We start from the raw sequence: 24,786 nt of genomic DNA, 5'->3' as shown, positions 1-24,786 counted from the left end.
AATAGGTCTTTTCCACCTCTAATGTCTGTGATTCTGTTAAATGTCTGTGATTAAATGTTAATGTCTGTGATTCTATTTTTGTTACATTTCCAACACAAGAATACACGAAACTCTGTAAAGAAATCAATTACAGCATCAAGTTTCCCAGAGGCTGTTACAGACGTGACAGAGATTTTAGAAGTATTTAAAATACCTTGAAAGAGCATCTTTCAGAAATGAGCCTATTGCCTTTTACCAAAAGCACCTTGTTTTATCAGAATAAGCAGCGTTTCCAAACATCGGGACAGGAGGTGGGGGGTAATAGATGCCTATATAAGAAAAAGCCCCAAAAATCAGGACTGTCCCTCTAAAATCGGGACATCTGGTCACCCTACTTTGTTTTTCATTCTATGGGCTGCATCCCAAGAATGTACATGTCCTGTTGAAATCGGTGGTAATTCCTGGTGTTCGCCACTAGGCACTATGTTAGACTGAACATATTTCTTTGAGGCCTAAAAGGATTCATTTAAGAGCTCTCAACAACACACTAAGAAGTCTTATTCACAGGGAGGTGAACATTAAGCACATGGCACTAACATAATAAACATGATTAATAACACATGGGCACCAGATGCCACTTACTTTGCTCTTCTTGCTGCTGGACATTTTATTCCTGAGATAGCTGAAGGTGCGACTGACTTTTGTTCCACCTTTCCCTTCTAAATCTTTCCTGGAGGGGCTGGGAGGCAGGAAGTTGCCGCTCTCTTCAGACACACTAAAGCCAAAAGACAGAGACTGTGGGTTTTTTTAACTTTTTTTTTTCCAGATCATGCAGAACAGGGAAAAAAACTAGAGGAAAACTTGCATGGTGTCAAGTATCAGGGGGTAGCCATGTTAGTCTGTAGCCACAAAAACAACAAGTAGTCCGGTGGCACCTTAAAGATTAACAGATTTATTTGGTCATAAGCTTTCGTGGGTAAAGTGAAGAAGTGAGGTTTTTTTACCCACGAAAGCTTATGCCCAAATAAATCTGTTAGTCTTCAAGGTGCCACCGGACTCCTTGTTATTTTAGAGGAAACCTTGTTTTTTTTAAAAGAGCAAATACATTTTTTTATCCAGCTATTGTAGCTAACCAACAGATTCATTGGTCAGTTTACATTTTTATATGAATAATGACAAGCTAAAGATTAAACACTAATCAGCCACTCAGTCACATGTTGCGAGAGATTGTTTCTTTGGTAATATTTCTGTACTTCATAGTCTCAAACTATGACATTGTGCCCTCTGCTGCTTTAAGGGAGAAACAGCTTTTCATTAACACAGTAGTCACCAATTTCCCATTCTGTATGGCTACATATACCTAGTCTCAGTCTTAACTTATTGGCATAAACTACGGGTGTCTTCCATAACACACACAGAGCAGATGGCTATAAAGAAAGATATGTAGTGAAATCTTCACAAAGGACAGTGTCCATTGGGAAGCACCCTGTCTATAAAGTACCCCCAATATTTCCAGTATAATTTAATTAGAGCTTTTGTTAAAAATGTTCTTTGCTAGACTACTGACTTTTACTGGTCCCTTAAAACACAGCAAATAGGACTCAATTTGTGTTTATTTGTTAATCTAGAGGTTCATTTCATGTCAAACTTTGAGCTATCAATAATTTCAGAAGGGGCTGGTGAAATGGGGTGCAAAGCCAAAAGAGAAGCCATATTGTGGCGGTGGCAGTGGATAAAACGATTGTCCTGGTGCTCTGCAAATAAGAAGATACGTCAGAGATTTCAGAAGATAACACACTGCTGTGCACTAAAGAGCCTTTTATAAGGCTGTTACATTGTAAGCTCTGTGGGGCAGGGACCATCTTTTTGTTCTATCCATACAATGCCTAGCACAATGGGGTCTTGGGTCCATCACTGTGGCTCCTAGATGCTACCACAGTACAAATAAATAGGAGCATTTTTATTACGTTAGGGAAGTAGGAGACACCGGATCCTATAAAAACACGCACCATTTCCTGTCCAAATCCCCAGCATGCACTGTAAGAATTAAGTTCCAAAGGAGAAAACTAAAATACCTCCTCCCCCCCACACTCCTCCACTCCCCCACCCCAAAAGGAAAGGAAACACTGTAGGGATGTACATAAAGGAGTCATATTCCACATAAGATACACAATCTTTCCAAGACATGCCAGAATACAAAAGTGAAACAGTCAGCTGAAGAAACCAAAGGGAGAGGAAAACAACAATAAAAGGTGCTTAAGAGCCTTCTGGGCAAGTCAGACAAGCCAGAGCTGTCAGGAGAAGTAGCACAAAGTATGAAGCAGTGATCAAAGACCCAGCTCCCATGATGCCACAAATGCTATCGTGCCCCCATGCAGAAAGGAACTATTAAAGCAAGCATCCAGTCAGAACAGAGGATCTCCGCTTACAGCCATGCAAGGATGAACAAAGTATATCTAAAAAACATGAGAATCTCTGCAATCATAAAAAAATAGACAAAGGGAAAGGGAAAATGTGGGAATAATATTTGGGTCTGGTGTAAATTTATGTTGATTAATAATAAAATAATAATATTCTAAACTTTTATTATGTGTGAATAAACATTAAACATCCAGAATTAACTACTGTTCAGGAAAAGCTGATGGATGGACCCGTCTTCATTCCCAGTGTGGCAATCTTAAGAAATCTTTTATCATTCTAAACTGTTCTTCAATGTACAGAAATATTGGCCTGGTTCTCAGAGGGTCTGAGCACTTGCAGATCCCACTGAAGTCAAGAGAGGCTAGGACTGCTCAATACCTCTAAAAAAACAATCAGATCTATATTTTGGGCATTTCAACAGAGAAAAGATCAGACCATCACAGTACTGTACCTCTGAGACAATGAACTACTGGTGCTGTTGAACGATCGTGTGCCTGGAAAAGATTAAACAAAAATGTTAGACTGCGAAGTCTTGCCCACAGTAGTGCTAAAAACATAGTTCCTGGATTCAGGTAGTTTATGAAAAAGAGGGGACTGTTTAGAAGTTAAGGGCTCAGATATGTTTCTTCATGTGCCCAGGGGAAAGAATGTTCACCACAGGCCATGGGATTCCAAGTTAGTGACAGAGGTGGAAAAAGAGGTGGGTTGCTTAGTAGTTTTATCATTCACCAGCTGTAAGGCAAAGGATGTGAATCTATGATCTTCACTGGTACATTAAGGGTGCATAATTCCAAACTGCTAATTTAATTATAATAGGTGAAAACGAGAGACTTTGCCTCAGTGCTTTTATTTATACTCCATCAGAATGAATCTATTGTAAAATACGTCCTTATTTCATGTATAAAACAGAATTCTAGTTGATAAAATTATAGCTTATTTCCCCCTCACAACCCTTAAGCATGTAATAAAAGGATAAGGGAAACAAGAGAAGCCTTATTAATTTTTCCATTGAAATGTCTACAGAGGCAGAGCTTAATCACCCAGAATTGTGCTCTAGGAAAAAACGATGTACAACATGCTACTGAAGTCCTCCAGTGACACAAATTCCTCTTGTTCACCAAGAAACCTGCTTACACAGTCTGCTTGGAGCAGATTATCTAGCTAATGCTAGATGTATTGAGTAGCTGCTTAGTATCTGGGAATGCTAAAAAAATCCAAATAAATCATTTCAGATGGAGAAAGATGCCTGATCCTTCCTCCAGGAAGTAGGCATGGCAGGACTCTAAAGGACCCCTTTAAAGTATTTTCAAACATGCTATAATGACAGCAAGCAACATAGCTGGTCTTCTTATTAGGATTTTGTAATTGCCATAAGAACAATGGTTAACAGAAGCTTGAGCTAAGAGCTAATGCAAACGAACTTAGCACTTGGCATCCGAAGCAAAGGGCAGATCAGTACCCAGAGGCTATAAAGTTTATTAAAATACCACATTTCTTCAGGATCGTCCCATCCCCACTTCTAAAATAAATACAGTCTCAATTACTGACTACAGTTCCTAGAATAGCATGAGAAAAGGCTATTTTTTTAACCTTTCGTTCTTGGATATTCATGAATTAAATAGTGGCCTAACCTGGTCACCTAGTCTTGGTTTAGGAGACCCTTTTTGTATGTCCTCTGTGGAGCCTTTAGTCTAGCAAGTGATCTGTCTCAAATCCATCACATAGCGCAATGATATTAATTCAATCAAATTCCATACCATTTACTATCTATCTCCGGTTTTTGAATAGTACCTATTACCTGAGTATCTAAGCATTGAACAAGTAATTTAAAAGCTCAAACTGTTGTCCATGGTGAACTTCATAGTGGACTCTGCTCTTCATATCAACTTCAATCTACTCGTCAACGCAGGTTAAACCTCTTTGCTCGCTCACTCGCCTCTCTATATATTTAACCATCATCTTGCTTGACTGAATTTAAACACTCCATATAAAACCTATGAAGTATTTTACCATCCTATACCGTCACCAGAATAAGTGGGATGAAGCAACATTTAATCAAGAGCTGCAATAATTTGTTGTTCATGATCCAGTTTTCAGCATCTCTGAGAATTCCTGAGCTGCATGGCATTTCAACTATGCAGTTGCTGTTCGTCCCGTAGCGTGAGACAATACTTTACCTTGAACAGAGAGAACCTTTGATAGTGGTGTGCAAACCAACCCAGACAAAATAAGAACCAACCCAAATTCTGAACTAAACTGCTTTTTACTAAACCTAAAACTAAACGTTTTCAAAAAGGACTGTATGACAGCATTCAGATACCTGTTATATTCGCCATAAAAACAGACAGAGGGATGGACAGAGATTTTCCTCCCTCGATACTTTCTGTATTCCTTCTACCTCGGTGCTTCCTGGCTCTGCCTGGAACCAAAAGCGGAAGTGCTGGGCAACAGCAAGAAAATCATCAGTGCCCTGACTGGATAGCACCTGAAAAAGCCTATTCTTCTGAGATTTGCAGCCCCACTGTGCAACTCCAATGAGTCTGGATAAGCAGCCAGACTTTTGGGTGCTTATCTGAACATCTGAACCTTCTGAACTTCACCATCAACAATAATTTCATATGGTAGATGGACTTAAAATAATTCATAAGTTTTGTGATACAGGAAGAAGCTGCAGGATTGGCATATTCCAATGAGAATGCCTGAATGACAGAAAACAGCTTGCAGCACCCTAGGACAGCTAGTAATTAAACTTAAGGGGGCCAAAGAATTCCAAAAGCCTGCTCACAACCAACTAAACTTTCCGTAAAATGTACAGACCAGCTCATCAAGTAATAATTTACCCATCTGAAATCTGCAACTCGTCCCCCCCCCCCCAAAAGGCAATCTAAATATATGATCGTGTCATTCCAAAGGATGTGTAGAGATATTGGCGGAAGGTAATTAAAATGCACACTTGATCTGAAAGTAAATGCATCCATCTCCTCTGTCAGATATGAGCCCTGGAGAGGCAGAAAAAATACAAGTCTAGGGTTATTGTATCTAAAAATACCTGTGGCTAAAGCAACCTTTATATAAAGCCATCACAGAACTGTTTGATTGAGAGGGATTACAACCAACACCCAGCGAAGTAGGAGCACAGGACATAGGTCCTCTTGGGTCACTGAGTCCAGTCTCCTGTTATTGTGGGCAACTCCATCATATAATCAGATTATAAAGGTGTCAAGTTCCATCTTCCAAGCAGTGTGGTAGTTTGCCCCCTGTACTCCCATTGTTCCAAAACCTCACTTCTATGATGGTTAGAAACCACCTTATTTCCAGCTAAATTTATTCATGGTCAATTTATACCCATTTGTTCTTGTACCAACGTTGCAATAGCTCCTATCCCACTTTGAAGTTTACCCCCAATGTATTTAGAGAGAGCAACTGTATCCCCTCTCAGCCTTTGTTTTGATAGGCTAAGCCAGCCAAGCTCTTTTTAGTCTTGTCTTGTAAGATCGACTCTCCATTCCCCTGATCATCCTAGTAGCCCTTTTCTGCTAGTTTGAACTCATATTTTTTCCAGATTGACCTCATATTTCTTCAAGAGGGTGACCAGAACTGTACATAGTATTGTAGATGAGGACATATCAGTGCCTTTTACAATGGCATTAATACTTCCCTATCTCTACAGGAAATATCTCGCTTGATATATCCTGGGATCGCATTTGTTTTTTCTGTGACTGCATTACATTGGTGGCTCATAGTCATCCTACAGATGATTAATACAACCAGGTCTTTCTCCTCCTCTCTCATTTCCAAGTGATGAGCCCCCACCTTATGGAACATTTTTATGTTCTGGGGAAGTAATAAACTCAAGTTTTAAAGCTCACTGGTCATAACGGGATGGTTGAGGGAAAGAACACAAGACAGCCTGGGCTATTCTGATTTTAAATGGTCACTCTGCCTTCTGGCAGGATGACCTTTTTTTTTTTTTTTTTTTAAAGTCTGGCTCGGAAGAAGTCTCTTTTACTACAATGAGAGGGGTAAGCCATAACAAAAAACCTAATCAACCAGCTAAAACCCCAAATCATTGCATAAACATCTTTTTCCTGGAGGGAAAAACACTACAGGCGTGGCCTCAAAAAATCTGGACCCAGATTTTGAGCTCCCGAAATTTAAGCGTGTTTGGCTCAGATGTGTGCTTTTAACTCACCAGAGAACGGGGCAGCTGTGAAATTCTAATCCGAATCAATGCTCAGACAGCAAATGCCCATAGTGGACAAACTCTCGCCAGTGCAGTTTATGAGCATTCAGATCCACACACATGGTTTGGGGTCCCATCTCTACTGATATTCCCAGCGTGCTGGAATATCCACAATATAATCGTTTGTTTTAAAAGACCAACAACAATATTTCGCATTCCCATGGCAGTTGGTACAACACACTTACTGACCTGATACAATCAACCTTTTCCAGCCTCCTTGATGTGTCAGAAAGGAAGAATATTGTCAACACAGCAAAAACTAATTAGCTGAGAAGTCAAGATGTTGGAATATTAAAAACTTTGGATTACAATCCTTTCATTATGCTGTTCCTGAAGCATTTAGACACAACGGCGAAGGTGAAGCTGTTAGGCATCATGCAATGGAAAGATTAGCTTAATGCTCACAAGCTAAAACAGCCAGGTCTAAAAAGCAGAAATACCTTCCCTTTACCTCCACCCATAATGGCTGCAGTTCATGTAAAATGATTACTTACTATCCAACTCCTCCTCATCACTGGAAGAAGAGCCAACAGAAAAGAGAGTTTTAGACTTAGGGATGAGCGGAGAGATGTTGAAGGAGAAGGAGATTCGTCCGCATGGTCGAGTCCGTCTCTGGGCTGAGAAGTGGGTTAACAGCAGACATTAGAGCATGCATGAAAATGCATTTAATAATAAAAAGGAGAGGAAAGCAGCCAAACTAAAAATAAAGCAAAATAAACATGTGCAGAGCAGCTGGTTTCAGAAAAGGCATAGTCAGCAAAGAATTCAGCATGTTTTCATTTTTATTTTAAAAGGTGCAAGTTTAATTCCATGCATAACTTTGGGGTCAAGGCTCCTCTTATTTTCACTGGCAGTTTTTGTAGCAGTGCTCAATAGGATTATATATTTGAACAAGTATGTTTCCAAATACAGTAAAATCCCAGAATAAACAGCACCTACTGAATTTATTGGGATAATTGCCAGGGAATCCATTTCAATGTCTCAAAATACTGGTTAAGTGGCACACCTTGTCCATTTAAATGGCAGATCAGGTGCTATTACAGCCATACAGTGTTGCTGAACTGTTGGCTTTATTTATTTATTTAAGAGCCACCATTGCCGCTCTTAAAAGATCCAGTTAATTTTATGCCTGTGAAAGGTGCTGAATTGATAGCACTGGAGAGCTAAACTCCCTAGTTTATCTTTCAAACAAATATAGCATTCACAGCAGCAGCCTTCCTCCTACTATTCTTTTCAAAGGGCACACCTCTTGTTCTACAGGAACTACTTATAGGGAGGACGAAACTCCATGACCTATTCAGTCCAACTTTAATGAGTCTGCCAACAAGGGCGCCACATTATTTTGTGACGTGGACCCCTGTAACGGGACTGAAGCTTACGAAAACTCATAAGTATAATTCTGTCACATACTTAAATGTTTTGCTTTTTTTTTCTTATTTTAATGCAGTTTGTGAAATGACGATGTTTCTCTCCTGGTCTGTTTTTTTTTTTTTTTCCTAGGAACCAGGGCCAATGCCTCCTGGCATGTTTCAGTACTCTCTTAAATCTACACAGATGAAGAGCATTCTACGGCACTGGCTTTTTAAATTATTTTATTTTAAGAGAAGTGCCTTAATAGCAGGAGACCATCTAATCTTTGGCTAAAGAGAGTAGTTTTCTTGAAACAGAGGCACAGTGTCCTATCAGCCATAATAGCTCTTATGGAAAAGTACTATGGAATTTAATAGGGATAAAACAATATCAATTTAGTAGGATTCTATAAAGTTACTCTTAACAAACCTGTAGGATGAGTATGATTCTCTATTAAATCCTGTAAGTTTTTAGCCATACTACAGAATTCTACAGCACAGATATGATTCCCTATTAAATTCTATAGGGTGGCTATTATTTTCTATTAAACACTACAGGGATTTTCCATATGGGAAAATAGAGGCAAAAAGGAGAAAGAGGGAAGACTGATACTCAACTTGAAATGTGCATAGTTTTAAGGATTTATGGAGAGGAATTGCTTTTCAGTGCAATTTAGAGTCACGCAAAAGTAGCCTTTTCTTTAAAGAGCAACCAAGCAGACATAAGATAGCACATCAATTTGGAATACTGCAGTTTGCTGCAAGAAGTCACTAAAGAAAATAGGGAGATAAGATAGATAGTTACCTACAAGAACAATTGGTGGGGGGAAAAATTGACCTATTTTTTAAAAACCTTTCTTCAAGATCAGTGTAATTTTTTGAGTCGTCAAGTCTTTTACGACACAAAACAATAAATGCTTTAATGCTTTATTTTCTTAAGCATACTACTAGCAATGCCTACAACAAAACTCACCCTTTCTGAGCAATGCCACAATAACAAATCAGCGCATATATCCTAGAGCTTCTGAGCAATCCTTTGTCACACATAAACTTGCATGCATGCACAATAGAGGAAACAAATGCTAAGGAACCAAATTTCAGTTTTCAAGAAACAACTGAAAAGAAAAACAAACGTCTTTTTGACCATTTATAAAGAGTCTCTTGTATATTTTTGGTTCTGTACCTTAAGATAAAACAGAAATTCAGAATGCACAGGATTACCCAGACCAAAAAAAAAGCAACATGATGAAAAATCTCTCACAGTGTTTTCTCGGTCACTGGACAATATGCCCACGCATGGGAGGGACTGGTCAAGGTCATGTGACACACTCAAGAATCAATGGCACTGCTTAATGCAAAACACTCAGAGATACATTTCCCAGTGGAAGGCATTTAAACTGGGCCATTTGCAGACAAAATTAAGTTATAGTTTTATTCATATACCCTATTAAACTTGCTGATGGACAAACAAATCACTCATGTTCCCTGCATCTTTGCTCTGAAAACCACGATGGTGAAGAATTATTTTTTCTCCTTTTTAGGTTACTCTCTTGTCAGACTATTCTCAAAGAGGAAAGATGAGCCACAATATTTTAAATGTAGAGAGAAGAGGCTCCCCAGGCATGGCTTAGTTCCCACTTCAGTTTAGTTATTTTTATTTTTAGAAGTTCCTGTATGCAACTGTAACAATTCTCCTCACTGGAAATGTGTTATTCCAAAATTGGGAGCAGCCTTCAGCATATTCCAGCCAACAGCTCTTGCAAACTCTCTGATTATATAAACGCTGCAGCATTAGCATTTGTGAATGCTAAGTGCACATCAGCCAATTCCTTCAGGATAGTGTGGATGCAGCAGGAACAACAGATCTGGAGAGATTAGAGGAAGTGCAACTCTACAACCAGCTCCCAAACCAACACATGACATGCACATGCAGAGACCAAGATAAGGCCAAAATCCCCCAAACATTTACCCAGTTGCGTTTTATTTTTAAAGCTTTTGTGCAAAACAAGCTGTTTTCTTCCCATCCAGGCACCTTTGAGTGTTTGGGATAAACTTTATTTTATATCATATAGCATAACACAAGAACCAGGGGCCACCAAATGAAATGAATAGGCAGCAGGTTTAAAACAAACAAAAGGAATTATTTCTTCAGACAATGAACAGTCAACCTGTGAAACTCTTTGCCACAGGATGTTGTGAAGGCCAAGACTATAACAGGGTTCAAAAAAAGAACAAGATAAATTCATGGAGGTTAGGTCCATCAATGGCTATTAGCCACGATGGGCAGGGATGGTGTCCCTAGCCTCTCTTTGCCAGAAGCTGGGAATGAGCAACAGGGGAATGGATCGCTTGATGATGACCTATTCTGTTCATTCCATCTGGGGCACCTGGCATTGGTCACTGACAGAAGACAGGATACTGGGCTAGATGGACTTTTTGTATCACCCAGTATGGCTGTTCTTATGTTCTTATGAAATTATTCAAGTGGACAGAATAATCTTGGACAATTCAACTTGTTTTAGATTGTATTTACTTTATTTACTTCTATGAAATCACTGAGATTTATTCTTGTATAACTAAGTATAGACTAAGTATCAGAAGGGTAGCCGTGTTAGTCTGGATCTGTAAAAAGCAACAAAGAGTCCTGTGGCATCTTACAGACTAACAAATGTATTGGAACATAAGCTTTTGTGGGTGAATACCCACTTAGTCAGACACATAGTATAGACCAGTGTTTCCCAAACTTGGGACGCTGCTTGTGTAGGGAAAGCTCCCGGTGGGCTGGGCTGGTTTGTTTACCTGCCGCGTCCTCGGGTTCGGCCGATCGCGGCTCCCACTGGCCGCGGTTCGCTGCTCCAGGCCAATGGGAGCTGCTGGAAGCTGCGGCCAGTACGTCCCTCGGCCCGTGCCACTTCCAGCAGCTCCCATTGGTCTGGAGCAGCGAACCGCGGCCAGTGGGAGCCGTGATCGGCCAAACCTGCGGACGCGGCAGGTAAACAAACTTACACAAGCAGCGTCCCAAGTTTGGGAAACACTGGTATAGACTAAGTATGCTGTAATGAACAGATCAATGTTCAGTTTTGGAAATCCAATAAAAGTTATGTATTATACTGTGAGATCCTCCAACAAAAGGCACAAAAACACTTCACCAACATTAAGACTCAACGCATCCTTGGGCTGGTAAGAGGTATCATCATGCCTGTTTTAAAGATGACCTTGCTAAAAATCGATCTGAGTAGCACTTGTTCTACAAGGAGGCTACATCCCTTTGGGATTTGCCATGATGATTATGATGAAATGGAGACACTGAAAGGTGAAGTGTTTTGCCCAAGTTTCCACATTCAGTAAGTGGCAGAGCTGGGAACAGACCTTATGACAAAAATTTTCAAAATGACTAATGAGTTTGAATGCCTTACTTTTTAGCAGTCTAACTTCAAACATCTTAAAGGGACCTGATTTTCAGAAAATCAGGCTTCTCTAAGGTATCTCAAGTTAACCACACAGAAAGTTAGACAGTCTTGAAAATTTAGGCCCATAATTTGGCCCAGCTCTAGCCACCAGACTGACCCTACTATTCTACCCTAAACTGGTTTGATTAACAATATTCCATTTCCATAGTCTCATTTGAGTTACCACTTTCATTCCCTGCATATATAGCAGGGGTAGGCAACCTAGGGCAAGCATGCCAAAGGCGGCATGGGGGCTGATTTTCAGTGGAACTCACACTGCCCGGGTCCTGGCCACCGGTCCAGGGGGCTCTGCATTTTAATTTAATTTTAAATGAAGCTTCTTAAACATTTTAAAAACCTTAATTACTTTACATACAACAATAGTTTAGTTATATATTATAGACTTATAGAAAGAGACCTTCTAAAAATGTTAAAATGTATTACTGGCACATGAAACCTTAAATTAGAGTGAATAAATGAAGACTCGGCACACCGCTTCTGAAAGGTTGCTGACCCCTGATATATTGAGTGCTCTGGTTGGGCTGACATTAATTAGACAAAAACAAATATAAAAAAAGGGAGAGATTTTTGACCAAGTTTATCTGCTCCCAATTCAGGTCTTGCTGGTACCTGTAATGTGCATTATGAGGGAAACCTCTTTAAGAAATGGGTCACAGTTTACTTGGAAGTGAGGTGGCATAAGTCTTCTACTGAGGCAATCTCCTCAGTGAGCCCAACAGAAAGTTACCAATTAATGGAGAGAAAAGCATTAGGTTGCCTAGCTTTCTGGTCCTCTAAAAAACGTCTGTTTTTCTGGGATTCTGGGACTGTGTTATTTAGAGTGTTTGGTTAGCAACTGGAAACGATGCCAAAAAACTGTTTACTTAAAAAAAAAAAAAAGAAAGGAAGGGCTTGAGCAAAAAGAGGAAAGAGGGTGTGACATAATATAGAGTAAGATGTAGTTTTTTTTATTGGATGGATTTGGTGGTGTTTTGGTTACTGTTGCTATGGGACACATCCTTTAGGCCACATGCTTATTAATCATGGAAGAATGAGGGCAATGAACTTAAAAATGTCACAAGGCACCCTCTCTGTACGGTTCTCCCTGTTAGCTTCCAAACGAAATAAAACTCTCTAATTTAAAGCATGTCTTTTTGCTAGGAACAGGTCCTTTTGGGTGTGACGCTCCCACTGAATGGCTGTTTTGTCACTGAGTTCAGGGGAGGAGCCCCATGATGAAGCTAGGTGAAACAGAATTGGTTTTTATAAATGTAAGGCCAAACAAATCTCTGATGTAACTATTAACTTTGTTTGGATGATTTTGACCAATGGGCCAAAAACAGACAGGTTATTTTTAGTAAAATGTAATCCACAATATGTAAAGACTGATGATCATACAGATCATATGCATTTCAGTAATGAGAAAAAGCTCAGAGCTGGTCTCATCAAGCCAATGAGGAATTGTATAAAAGCAGACCAAACATACTGCCTGGCCAACACTTAGTGAGGAGAAGAAGTGTGTGGTCTTCTCAAGTACATCTGGAATAAAGAAGACTTTGCAAACTACTTATTTTTTTCACAGAATTTAACTTAAGAAAAGCACCCCAGACTTTTGACATTTCACCCCTGCATCTGTTGCTTCTCCTCAAAGCATGCAACTTGAAATTATGCCCTTCAACCCACAGAAAGGTTGATCCGGGTAACAGGAATATTAATGAGTAAATTCCTTTAGAGAACAAATATCAGGAAGGCCATTCCCTCTCCAGCCTAAACACTAGTCTTATGGCTTTTCTTCTGAGGATACAGAAGATTCAGATACCATATCTCTACACCTCTCAACTCTCCAAGATATGGAAAAGTAATACCTCAAATGAGAAACCATTATAGTAACAGCAGAGGAAGAAATTCAAAAGGATACAGGATTTATCATGAACATAATCAGTTTTTTTATAATATAGTCAAGAAACATCAGTTCTAATACCAATAATTTACGTTAACAGAGTAAAATAATTCTAGGTATGCAAGGTGGCAAATTTGGGTCTAAAAATGAGTGATGCCCCTTTTTTGTAATTAAATGCAGTAGAGAAGCACACCTCTGCTTCAAGTAATAAGACAGAAAGAAAGCTTGGGGAATTCTATCTTGGGGAGTTAGCATGGGGTACGTGAATACTGCATATGGGATGATAAGCCAAATGGAAAGTCATGTTTACTCACTGTCTAGTCCTGGTTGAGTGATTGTCATTAGCGAAATGGATTTGGTCAGCGGAGAAGTGGCAGAAGTACAGAAACTAAATCCATGCGGCTGTGATCTTTGGCGTATCTGTGGAATAGAAAACAACTCTATTAAGAAGATATGCCAAGCAATGCCCTCACCCCAACTGCAGACTACAGTCTAGTGTTTAAATGCATTAGTTGCCCATCCCTTTAACATTAAAACACTCAAGAATACCTTCCCCAAAGGGATGGGCCCAACTAGGGTGGTAGGGTACAAAAATGGTGAATTGCAGCATGACAAAACCACAGAGGAATTGTAAAAGTGAAATGCAACGTCTTTAAAAATGGGAAACAAATGTAAGTATGTAACAAAAACAGAGGCAAGCACAGGATGCTTCCTTCTCTGGCAAGCCAATAAAATGTATGTTTGTTGTCTGATGGCCAATGAAAATACTGCTGTGATTTCAACCCTGCCAGCTGGAGTCTATAGAGATGACATTTGCTTATGTTAAATAGAAATGTGCTGAAATGTTAGTAGAAAATATGCTTTGGGGCCTTAAATTTGGGCATGAAAACAATAAGGCCTAGTAAAATATGAGTAAAGTGAGATAATTTAGAGGCAAGTTAGAGATAAATTCGGACACAATCTTAGGCCATGTTGTAAACAGATTTTGGTTTTAACTACTTTTAACAAGTGTCTTAGACAAAATGTGAATGTTTTAGAAGAATGCTATCTGTATTGATAGTTATTGGAATGATATTTACGTAGACATTAAGTAAGATTATGTGTAATATTCAAAAACCAATGAGAAAGTAGAAAATATTTAAATTATGGTAAATACGGTAAAAGGTAGGCCTAATGCTAATTAATTAAGGGGTGTTGTTATAATTGATTATATAAAGAGTAGTATGCTAATTTGGGGTACCAGAGAGAGAAAGGATTATATACTCATTCTTCTCATCCTGGGACTGATCAGCCTGGAGGCACCATTTTATCCTGGAATGTGGGTATAAATGCAGTGTAATGCCTGTCTGCTTTAACTAATTATTTGATTTTAAATAAAAGTCTTTAATGCTGTCCCTCACTGTGTCATTCACAGTCCTCCATTACATTAAATTATCTGTTACTGCCCCAGAAGCTTGAACCTTAAAGAGTTCAGTTTGGTTCTATTGCTTATCCTTAGCTTATTAATTGGGAATGCATAAATCAAGGTTACACATCAGCTGTCAGTACAAAATGGCAAGAGTCTGACACTGAGGGTATGTAGCTGTAACAATGGACTTTCAATGAACACCATTCATCAAAGCAATGGCTAAGAGATACAATCCCACATCCTAAAGCCAGCTCTCACAGATCAGTTCTCATGAGCCCTGGTTACTCCCTTCACCTTTACTTAGGCTGTGACTCAAATGCCACTTTCAACAACAGTTTGATGCTCAAGTGACAGATGCACTAAGCAACACCAATTTCCTCTATGTGAGACTCATGAAGATGTCAAAGAAAATCAGTGTGCCAGGATCAGTCAACAAAGACAATCTCCAGCAGTTAAACAGGGACAGCTGAATAACCCCCAGTTCTTTTGTGTCTGCCCAGAGAAGTACAGTAACTCCTCACTTAACGTTCTCCGGCTTAACATTGTTTCAAAGTTATGTCACTGCTCAATTAGGGAACATGCTCATTTGAAGTTGTGCAATGCTCCCTTATAATGTTGGTTGGCTGGAAGAGCAGCGACTTTACAAGGGAGCATTGCATAAGTTCCTCTTCTCCCCCTCCCTCCCAGCACTTTCTGGGAGGGAGGGCAGGAGTGGGGAAGCATGGCGTCTCCATTCTTCCTCCTCCCTCCCAGAAAGCCTTAAGCACTGCCAAACAGCTTAGGACTTTCTGGGCGGGGGAAGGAGCGGGGATGCGGCGGGGGTGGGAAGAGATGGGCCTGGAGTGGAGCGGGGATGGGAAGAAGCGGGCCTGGAGCATCCCCCGGGCAAAATTGGTGCCTGTTCTTCTCCAGGGAAGCTGCTGCTGCTGCGAAGGTGCTTCCTAGCATCCTTGCCTTCAGCAGGCTGTGCCTGTGTGGGATAAGCCAGGGGCACTTCCCAACCACAGTACAGTACAGTATATAATGCCTTTTGTCTGCCCTAAAAAAACTTCCTTAGAACCTAACCCCCTGTATTTACATTAAATCTTATGGGAAAATTGGATTTGTTTAACATTGTTTCACTTAAAGTTGCATTTTTCAGGAACATAACTACAACGTTAAGTGAGGAGTTACTGTATTATAGTGGAAGTGTGGCTTTCAGATATTCAATGCATTTAATATATTTGCCTTTTTAATAAAACAGATTGAAGGTACATGTCCACAAAACACAGGCCCATCTCTCCTGATTAAATCTCCAAGAAGGTGAACCTAAATTTGCATAATTCTCCATTTGTTATATTGAATTTAGTTGCTGCTTGTAACAGTAGGATGAGACCATTAAAAAAATCAGAATACAGGTTATTATGAAAGAGAAAGGTCTTCATTTTCTTATGGGTATAAACCGAAAAAACGTAACAGATAAAATAATACTTAGTACTTATATATGCTTCACATCTTCAGAGTGCCACACAAACATTCATTTTTTTAAGCCTCATAACATCTCTATAGGAGAAGTGTTATTAACTCCATTATACGAAGCAAAGTGACTTTTCCAAGACCATCCAGTCCGTAGCAGAAAACTCAGGAGTTACTTGTTCCCTGTCCTACGGTCTAACCATGCTGCCTTTATGGCTGAGTAGCAAGGTCGCTATGATCAAGTGGGAGTGATGAATCTTTTAGCCTTTGCCAGGCACATATCTATATTAAAGATGAGAATATCTCTGTATTATGCATGCAAAGAGGACCCTCACTTGGGCAAAGTTTTGGAGCCTTTGATTTAGAGTTTTGTGAAAACCCAACAATAAGAAAAATACAGCTTTACCTGACGGTCAAAGCCTCTGATTTCCCCCTGCTCAGATTCTACTTCCTCTTCAGTGAGTGAGACCAAGGAGCCACGTTCGTCACTAGCAAGTGGACTTCGCCTGAGGTCTTTGGAACTCAAAGAGGAAGTCTCTAAATTTGAGGAGGGCTTCTTGTTATCATCGGAGTCTCCTGCAAGGCCTTCTAGGCTGTAACTGAAGAAAAATCAGAGAGGTTAGACACTGAAAATTCTTAATGCTTTAACATACAATGTGGCGTCTAAACTGTGTGCATGAGACGCGTTCTAATTCAAAAAGGATGCAACCTCGACATTCACCGTGGAGTGAAACGTATATTATTCCCTCAGTTTGTGTTACTTCCTTGAGTAATATACGTGACCTACTGCAGGTAGCAGCTTGTCGTGTTCACTGCAGACAGCAATATCTTGGTACACTCAGGCAAATGGTTGCGTGAGAATAATGGACCAATACATTTCTGTGTTATTGGACTCCTTCTCGCTCTCCTGAACTGTGCAAAAGAAAAACCGGGAGCTTTCTTAGGTGTGCTTATTTCCAACTCATTCTATTCTCTCAGCTTCAAATGATATACTGGATGCAGCTCAATTTAAGTTAGACATAGCTGGTATATCCTGATGCTATTTGCCCCTCCCACAGCTATGAAGCCATTGGTTTATAGACAGCAATATATTGAAGGTGTACAACTCTTCTTCGCAGAGATGTTCCTTGATGCTGCTTAGCATTTGCCACTGTATAAGCTTTGGCAGAAAGCAGGGCATTAGTGCCAAAATCTAAGTATTAAAGAAGTACTGTCTCCATCGGCCAATGAATCACATTTCAGCATTTGCCTCTGCAGCTAGGTTATCCAACTGAGCCAGGCACGATCACTAAAAACAAAACAAAAAGCATTTGTCTGCAACACTGGTGCTTATGAAAGAGTTGGCCAGACTCAGCCACAGTGACGGCTGCTGATATGCAAGTTTTCCCTACGAAGAGCCACGCTAGCGTAGCTCAATTTTCACTGGCAACACCAACCTCCCTTCCCTGCTACCACACATTACATTATCGTCCCAGCCTCACCGTTCTAGCAAAAGCACTGTATCCAGCACCTCAATGCTGACCTGCAGCATCCCTTGCAATTCCAGGCCTGGGTCACCCTACAGATCTGTAGTCACCTCATTCCTGACCTGCAGTGCCCCCAACTATGCCAGTCTTAGATCCCCAACATAGCTCTATGACTGAAGCTCAATTCTCATGTGCGGCAAACGCTGCTATTCTGATCCAGGGCCTTCCTTGAGAAAGATGGCTTTTGTTATGGTCCAATGTACAGTAGGAACTAAAGATAACACCAATACACACATTTTCATTTTTGACATGAATGAGGATTTCAACCCCTCTTTCTAAAGGTGAAAGATGAACAAATTAGTCCCAGTGCACCTCCTGACATCTTTCGGATAGGATCCTGCTATATAACCTTAGCATTTCAAATACTACTTTTTTTTCAAACTTTGGAGTTGAATCAATTGCTATTTAATGGCCTGTGAGTACCTGAAGACAAAATGTCAATTACAGTGACACTTGTATGTTCTTTTGATTGTCCTCTCTATGCATCGTATATTATATGACAATTTGCTGTGGTTGGATAAGGGGCAAGTGTTTTACAGAAAACATTTAATATGTACAACACACTTGGACTCAAGGTTAATCATGAAATCTAACTCACTATTGAGTTAACATTCAAAACGTGTTAAAAGGAAAAATAAAATACTTTGTAATGTACAGTGGAGCTTTAAATCCACGTAGACACCAAATGGATACTAGTATTCTACATATCACTGGAGGAGCTGATGGTTGACAAACATGTATCATCTCGAAAGCAAAAGCTGAAGTAAATCTTAAATCAGAAGAGACAGACATCCGTGTTCCAAAGATTTTTTCAAGTTAGTAAACGAGAGGCAGACAAATCACAGAATTTGCAATTTTATCAACTCACAAAAGCCTTTAATTGCATTTTATTTAGCTATAGCATGCATTGTAAAATTTACTCCCAAACATCTGCAAGGGGAAATCAGTCCCACTCCTATTATCTAGGGAGGACAGGCTTTTATTCTTGCAGCCCAAAATCACGCTGGTAGTTTGCTGTGATCTTGACATCTATCCTCTAATAACTGGGCTCAGAACAGCAACTCTCTTCAGACATGCCATCAAATAGTCATCAGCTGATAATGCTCTGTGGTTTTTACCTACTGTATTTGGATCACATTTAAATCAGTGTTCTAAAGTAAATGATCTGTATTCCAAACTTCAGAGTTATCTAGCCTCCAGAAAATACAGTTGGAAATTCTATCCTTTAACTGTTGAGGCAAAAATAAATCTGGGTCCAGATCTTCAGCTCTGCCAATCTACCTCTGTTGAGGATCTTACCTGTGATAATTAATTCTGACTCTGGACTTTCTACAGGACACGCAAGTTTTAAGTGCCTGGGAAAACCAAATCTGTGGTTATCAGATTTTTTTTTCTAGAGAGGTTTAAATGACTAGCTTCTCTGCTCAAGAGAGAGCAAAAAGAACTCTCATTGTACTAGAAGCAGTCTGTATGAATGGGGGGGGCGCCGCGATCGGCCAAACCTGCTGCGTCAGCAGGTAAATAAAACTGGCCTGGCCCGCCAGGGTGCTTACCCTGGTGAGCCGCGTGCCGAACGTTGCCGACCCCTGCTATATCTCATTAACTCTGGCTTAGATTCTTTTGCTGTCACTTTCATTGCTCTGATTGTATGGAAAGATGTGCCTAAAAATCATCACAGAAAAAAAGCAGCTCCAGGTGAATAATGCAGCTTCTCTGACACTCAAGACTAGCAGAGACTAACCAACACCTTCACCTGTACCTCAGTCTCTGGAGGACCCAACACCAAATGTGACTGGGGGGAGGAACAGACAAAGCAAACAGACACAAGCACATTCCAGCCAGAGCAACAGAGAAACAGACCACCACACAAAGAGCTGACAACACTGTTTGCAATGCCCCTCCGCTGCTGCACATTTATTTATACCATACCTTCTACAATTAAAGTCAGCACCCATGGTAATGTACTGTACGCCAGAGGGACACCAGCTCAAACTGAGGATATCAAAGGCAGAGAAAGGAAAAGGGCTGCAGTTATTGGATTGTCACAGAAAGGGAATGCTTCAGGACTCGGTTAAACTTATTTAATTTTAGAAAGATTTTTGCATTGTATGTTAATTAATGGTGGGTGAAAGGTACCAGATTGGCAGTCCCAGGACACTAAAGCCCTGTTAGTTACCACAGAACAGAGATGGTGCAGGTAGTGGAACAGTGCAAGCTTCCCTCGAATTGCTTCCACCAACGGGTGCCAATACTGAACTGGAGCTGATAGGGGAGCTCACTCCATGTCCCATGGGTGAAAATCTGTACCAGCTGTGAGGGAACTTTTTCTTCATTTAATTGGCATATGCAACCCAGTCAAGCCAAGCCATAGCATTTTATAGAGAGAGAATGGGATTGAGACCCACAAAGGCCAATTTCACATAAAGCAAATGGCCATGAGGTAAAAGGTCTATTAATAACAACAGTAATCAGCACTACTATGGCACCTTCCATCCAAGGATCTGAAAAATGCATCACAACCGTTGAATGGATTAAGCTCCCCCCACATCAGGATATTAACCTCATTTTACAGATGGGGAAGAATGAAGAAGAGAATAAGTGATCTGATCAAGGTTGCACAGCAAGTCAATGTCAGAGCCTGAACAGAAACTACGTCTCTCCTGACTCCAAGTTCTGTGCTTTAACCACTAGGCAATGCGTCTTGCTTTTTATTTCACAATGAATCTAGGATTAATCCGAATCAGGGACCGTGAAATGAAAGTTTCTCTTGTCAAAATACCAGTGCCAAGAACCAAACAGTCTCCATCTTGCATGTAAAACAATTAGAATTTCAAAACAGTGACAATTTCTTTGGTTCTGATTTTAAACAATGGTTTCAATTATTATTTCTTTGCGAGTTAGCATTTACATAGTTAAATTTGGCCCTACAAATATGCCCAACAGAGCCCAATTGCAGACTCTTCGAGCACAGAGGAACTGATTTTCTATTCAGCTGTGGTGCTTAAAGGGGGGCAGAAAACCGCCCCAGGAAACACCCATTGCATAAGAAAGGTCTTGCACCAACACAGAGCCACCAAGGTAACCTTACACTGTTCCTAGCTCCCGGGGTCGTAAGCATGGCCAGAGAGCACTGTGCTCTGACCTAGGGGGCTATGGGAAACAGAACGTACGTTTGAGCAGCCCTAGAGCTGCTCTGACATCAGGGGTTGGGCAGGGTCCAAGTGGCCCCAGAATACAGGGAGTGCAAGGAGGCATAAAGTCATCTTTCCCTTGCCCCTCTTTGTTCCAGCACTCCAAGCAAAACTGGAAGTACTCAGAACTGGGGCCAAGGACCCTAAATGAATAAAGAAGTAAGGACAGTTAACTGAAGAACCCATGGTGTTTAGTCTGAGGGTATCCACCAGCAGTTTGTCTAGGAATTAAAGCCTCATATTGAGGCTGCTGATTGGGCCATGATTAGGGCCCTACCAAATTCATAGCCAGGAAAAACGCATCACGGACTGTGAAATCTGGTCTTGTGTGTGCTTTTACCCCATACTATACCGATTTCATGGGGGGAGACCAGCATTTCTCAAATTGGGGGTCCTGTCCCAAAAGAGAGTTGCCGGGGAGGGGGGGGGGTGTCACAAAGTTCTTTTGGAGGGGGGGGTCGCAGTATTGCCACCTTTACTTCTGCATTGCTGCCTTCAGAGCTGGGTGGCTGGAGAGCGGCGGCTGTTGGCCGAGCGCCCAGCTCTGAAGGCAGCGCCCTGCCAGCAGCAGCACAGAAGTAAGGATGGCAATACCATACCATGCCACCCTTACTTCTGCATTGCTGCTTTCAGAGCTGTATGGGCAAAGAGAGGCAGCTGCTGACCGAGGGCCCAGCTCTGCAGGCAGCAGCACAGAAATAAGGGTGGCAATACCATACCATGCCACCCTTACTTCTGCACTGCTGCTGGCGGCGACTCTGCCTTCAGAGCTGAGCTCCCAGCCAGCGTGGCGCTGCCGTGCTCCAGCTGCCCAGCTCTGAAGACAGTGCCGCCTTGCGACCCACCCACCCCACAATGTCTTTTTGGGTCAGGACCCCTACAATTAAAATACCGTGACATTTCAGATTTAAATAGCTGAAATCATGAAATTGACAATTTTAAAAATCCTACGACCGTGAAATTGACCAAAATGGACCATGAATTTGTTAGGGTCCTAGCCATGATGCATCTGTTAGTGACGCTCCTGTGCTCGGCAGGCCATCAGATATATAGAAGATCTTTTCTGATTGCTTCCAGAATATTAACATCAATATCCATTATGAACAGTCACCTTGCTGTAACATGCACAATCTTTAAAGTGCATTTGTAATCAGCAGCTAAGTAAACCACCGCAGGGTAAGGAAGTATCTCCATTTTACAGATGGAGAATCTGAAACAAAGGGGATAAGACACTTGCTCAAGGTCACAAAGGGAGTCAGTGTCCTGCTATACTATGAATAACTCGCATCATTTACAGCTCCACGGCTGCTCTCACCTTCAGAGTCTGCTGACACCCTTAGGTGACCTGTGTGTCCCTTAAGACAACGGTTCAACATACTCACGCAGTTGTGTGTGTATTGTGGGGGTGAGGTGGGGAAGGAGAGGGTATCCAATTTCCTTCACAATGAAAACTGACCTACAGCTGACAATTCTGTAGATCTGGGTATGTATGTATGTATGTATGTGTATATATATATATATATATATATATATAAAATCTCTCTCTACATACATATATTTCTTAACTGTATTAATTTTATAGTGTGACTACAAAACTGCATGGCAGAAACTCTATAATTGAGAGATGAAGGAGTAGGAGGCTTGGAGGAAATGGCAGAAGGTCCCAGAGAGGAATAAAAATTCTTGGCAAGAGCTGTGGAAAACACAGACATACAGAATTATAATCCTGCTGGTGAGCCACTGTGACGTTGTGCAGTCTATATGGTTTTATAAAAATATAAGTGAATATAATGTAACTGGGATATGCTTCATGCAAAAGGTCTCTTGTAAGGTATCATTACAAAGCTCATAATCTACTGAGTGTGATCATCCTATTTGTAGAAATGTACCACTCTTGTATCTAAAACTAGAAATATAAAACATAACTCTGAGGGCCTATTGTAATTATGTAAAGTGTGGGCCATTAAGGATGGTTTGGAATCTTGATGACTCCCATTGTCTGCAGATGGCTGTATTTACCTGTGAGTCTTCCTGTATATGTGTGTGCTGGCAAGTGAGTAATGAAGTCTTGCAGTGACATGCGATCATGTCACCTGAACTGGAATCCATCTTTAACCTGGTGCTTTTCCAGTGAGGGGGGGGTGGAAACCCAGAGGGAAAAAGGGTTCCCGCCTTATACGAAAGATATATAAAGGGGTGGAAGAGAACAAGGGGAGGGAGGAGCCATCATGAAGAATCCCCTAGCTATCACCTGAGCTGCAACAAGAGCTGTGCCAGGGGAAAGAATTGTGCCCAGGCCTGGAAGGTGTCCAGTCTGAGAAAAAGCTTACTGAAGTATCTCTGAGGGTGAGATTATCTGTATTCAGTTTGATTAGACATAGATTTGCGCATTTTATTTTATTTTGCTTGGTGACTTACTTTGTTCTGTCTGTTATTACTTGGAACTACTTAAATCCTACTGTCTGTATTTAATAAAATCACTTTTTATTTAGTAATTTACTCAGAGTATGTATTAATACCTGGGGGAGCAAACAACTGTGCATATCTCTTTATCAGTGTTATAGAGGGCGAACGATTTCTGGGTTTGCCCTGCATAAGCTTTATGCAGGGTAAAATGGATTTATTTGGGTTTAGACCCCATTGGGAGTTGGGCATCTGAGTGCTAGAGACAAGCACACGTCTGGGAGCTGTTTTCAGGTAAACTTGCAGCTTTGGGACAAGTGATTCAGACCCTGGGTCTGTGTCTGGAGCCAGACGGGAGTGTCTGGCTCAGCAAGACAGGGTGCTGGAGTCCTGAGCTGGCAGGGAAAACAGAAGCAGGGGTAGTCTTTGCACATCGGGTGGCAGCTCCCAAGGAGGTTTCTGTGATCCAACCCATCACAGCCACCCACAATCTATTGGCAACACCATGCAAAAGTGAAGACAGTGGCCCGTCATACAATATATATACAAACCCTTGGCAGAAGACTGGGGAGGAGGGTGGAGGGAGAAGAGGGAAGAGCCATTTGTGTGATCAGCTACAGACTGGAATTAATTTGAGGCTGTGCCATTGTCCCCTCTCCAGCACTTGCTTGTAGGGTATCTAAAAGGCTGGGAGGCTGGGGCAGTGGTAAAGAGATAGAATGAGAGTACACTGACTAAAGAATCTGACCTAAATTGCAAAGGTAAGTAGTGATATTAAGTGGCCAACTTGAGACATTCTCTTTACGATTAGCATAAGAACCCCAAACTCCTCTGTAGAAGTCAGGTGGCTATCACTGTGCAGCTGGTAAAAAGCAGTTAGCATGCATATGCTCACAAGGCAATCCTTGCATGCCACCTTACAAAGTACAGAGCAGTGCGGAGTCTGAGCCGAATGGAGTCCATAGAGTTTCATTAAGGGTGGGCGTAACAATAACCTGAAGTCTAGTATATTAATGAAGGTAATGAGGATATCAGTAGGTGTGAGCACGCATGAAGATACTGGATTGAGAGCCTCAAGGGGAAGCACAGGGGAAATATCACCATTTCCCCTTTCACTTGCTCTTCTCAGAGGCTATATCATAATTAGAGATGCTAAGTACTTCACTGAGGCCTTTGCAGTCTGTGTTGCACTGTAAAGGAAGATACCGTAGAAGGCACATAGAGCACTAATTCCTTGAGGCCATGCTTGAGAATTTAGGTTTTTGCATGTTACAGCCAGGTGTGAGAGCGCATGCTTCTGTGGAGTTGAGAGTCAAGGTCAACGGCCGTGTCAAAGGCTTGTTAAGGGCTAACGCTTCACTCTACACAACTAGGAAGAAAACCAGGAGCTGTGTTTACAGCCAAAGATCATGTAGAAAAAAAATTCTCACTGGTGCAACTGAATCAGTTATACCACTAGTGG

At 41.1% G+C, this 24,786-nt stretch overlaps 1 protein-coding gene across 23 annotated transcripts in view; it reads right to left on the bottom strand.

Annotated features, from left to right (window-relative positions):
- The window catches only part of AKAP13 (A-kinase anchoring protein 13), a 341,004-nt gene that overhangs the window by 60,318 nt on the left and 255,900 nt on the right, over nt 1–24,786 (bottom strand). For 6 of the 23 annotated variants that reach the window (XM_042856648.2, XM_024102918.3, XM_065559275.1 and 3 more), the window contains 7 exons: nt 19,660–19,722; nt 16,611–16,803; nt 13,656–13,761; nt 7,138–7,260; nt 4,721–4,840; nt 2,852–2,894; nt 622–754 (listed from right to left, as the gene is read on the bottom strand). In XM_042856648.2, the coding sequence (XP_042712582.2) occupies nt 622–754; nt 2,852–2,894; nt 4,721–4,840; nt 7,138–7,260; nt 13,656–13,761; nt 16,611–16,803; nt 19,660–19,722 (781 nt within the window). The remainder of the gene's footprint in view (nt 1–621; nt 755–2,851; nt 2,895–4,720; nt 4,841–7,137; nt 7,261–13,655; nt 13,762–16,610; nt 16,804–19,659; nt 19,723–24,786) is intronic. The other 17 variants (XM_065559288.1, XM_008165446.4, XM_065559284.1 and 14 more) reach the window with 7 other exon arrangements.

The sequence above is a fragment of the Chrysemys picta genome, chromosome 10 (genome assembly GCF_011386835.1).
Source record: "Chrysemys picta bellii isolate R12L10 chromosome 10, ASM1138683v2, whole genome shotgun sequence".
Taxonomy (NCBI): domain Eukaryota; kingdom Metazoa; phylum Chordata; order Testudines; family Emydidae; genus Chrysemys; species Chrysemys picta.
The sequence above is the reverse complement of the archived record's forward strand: the minus strand, read 5'-3'. Positions and strand labels throughout refer to the sequence as shown.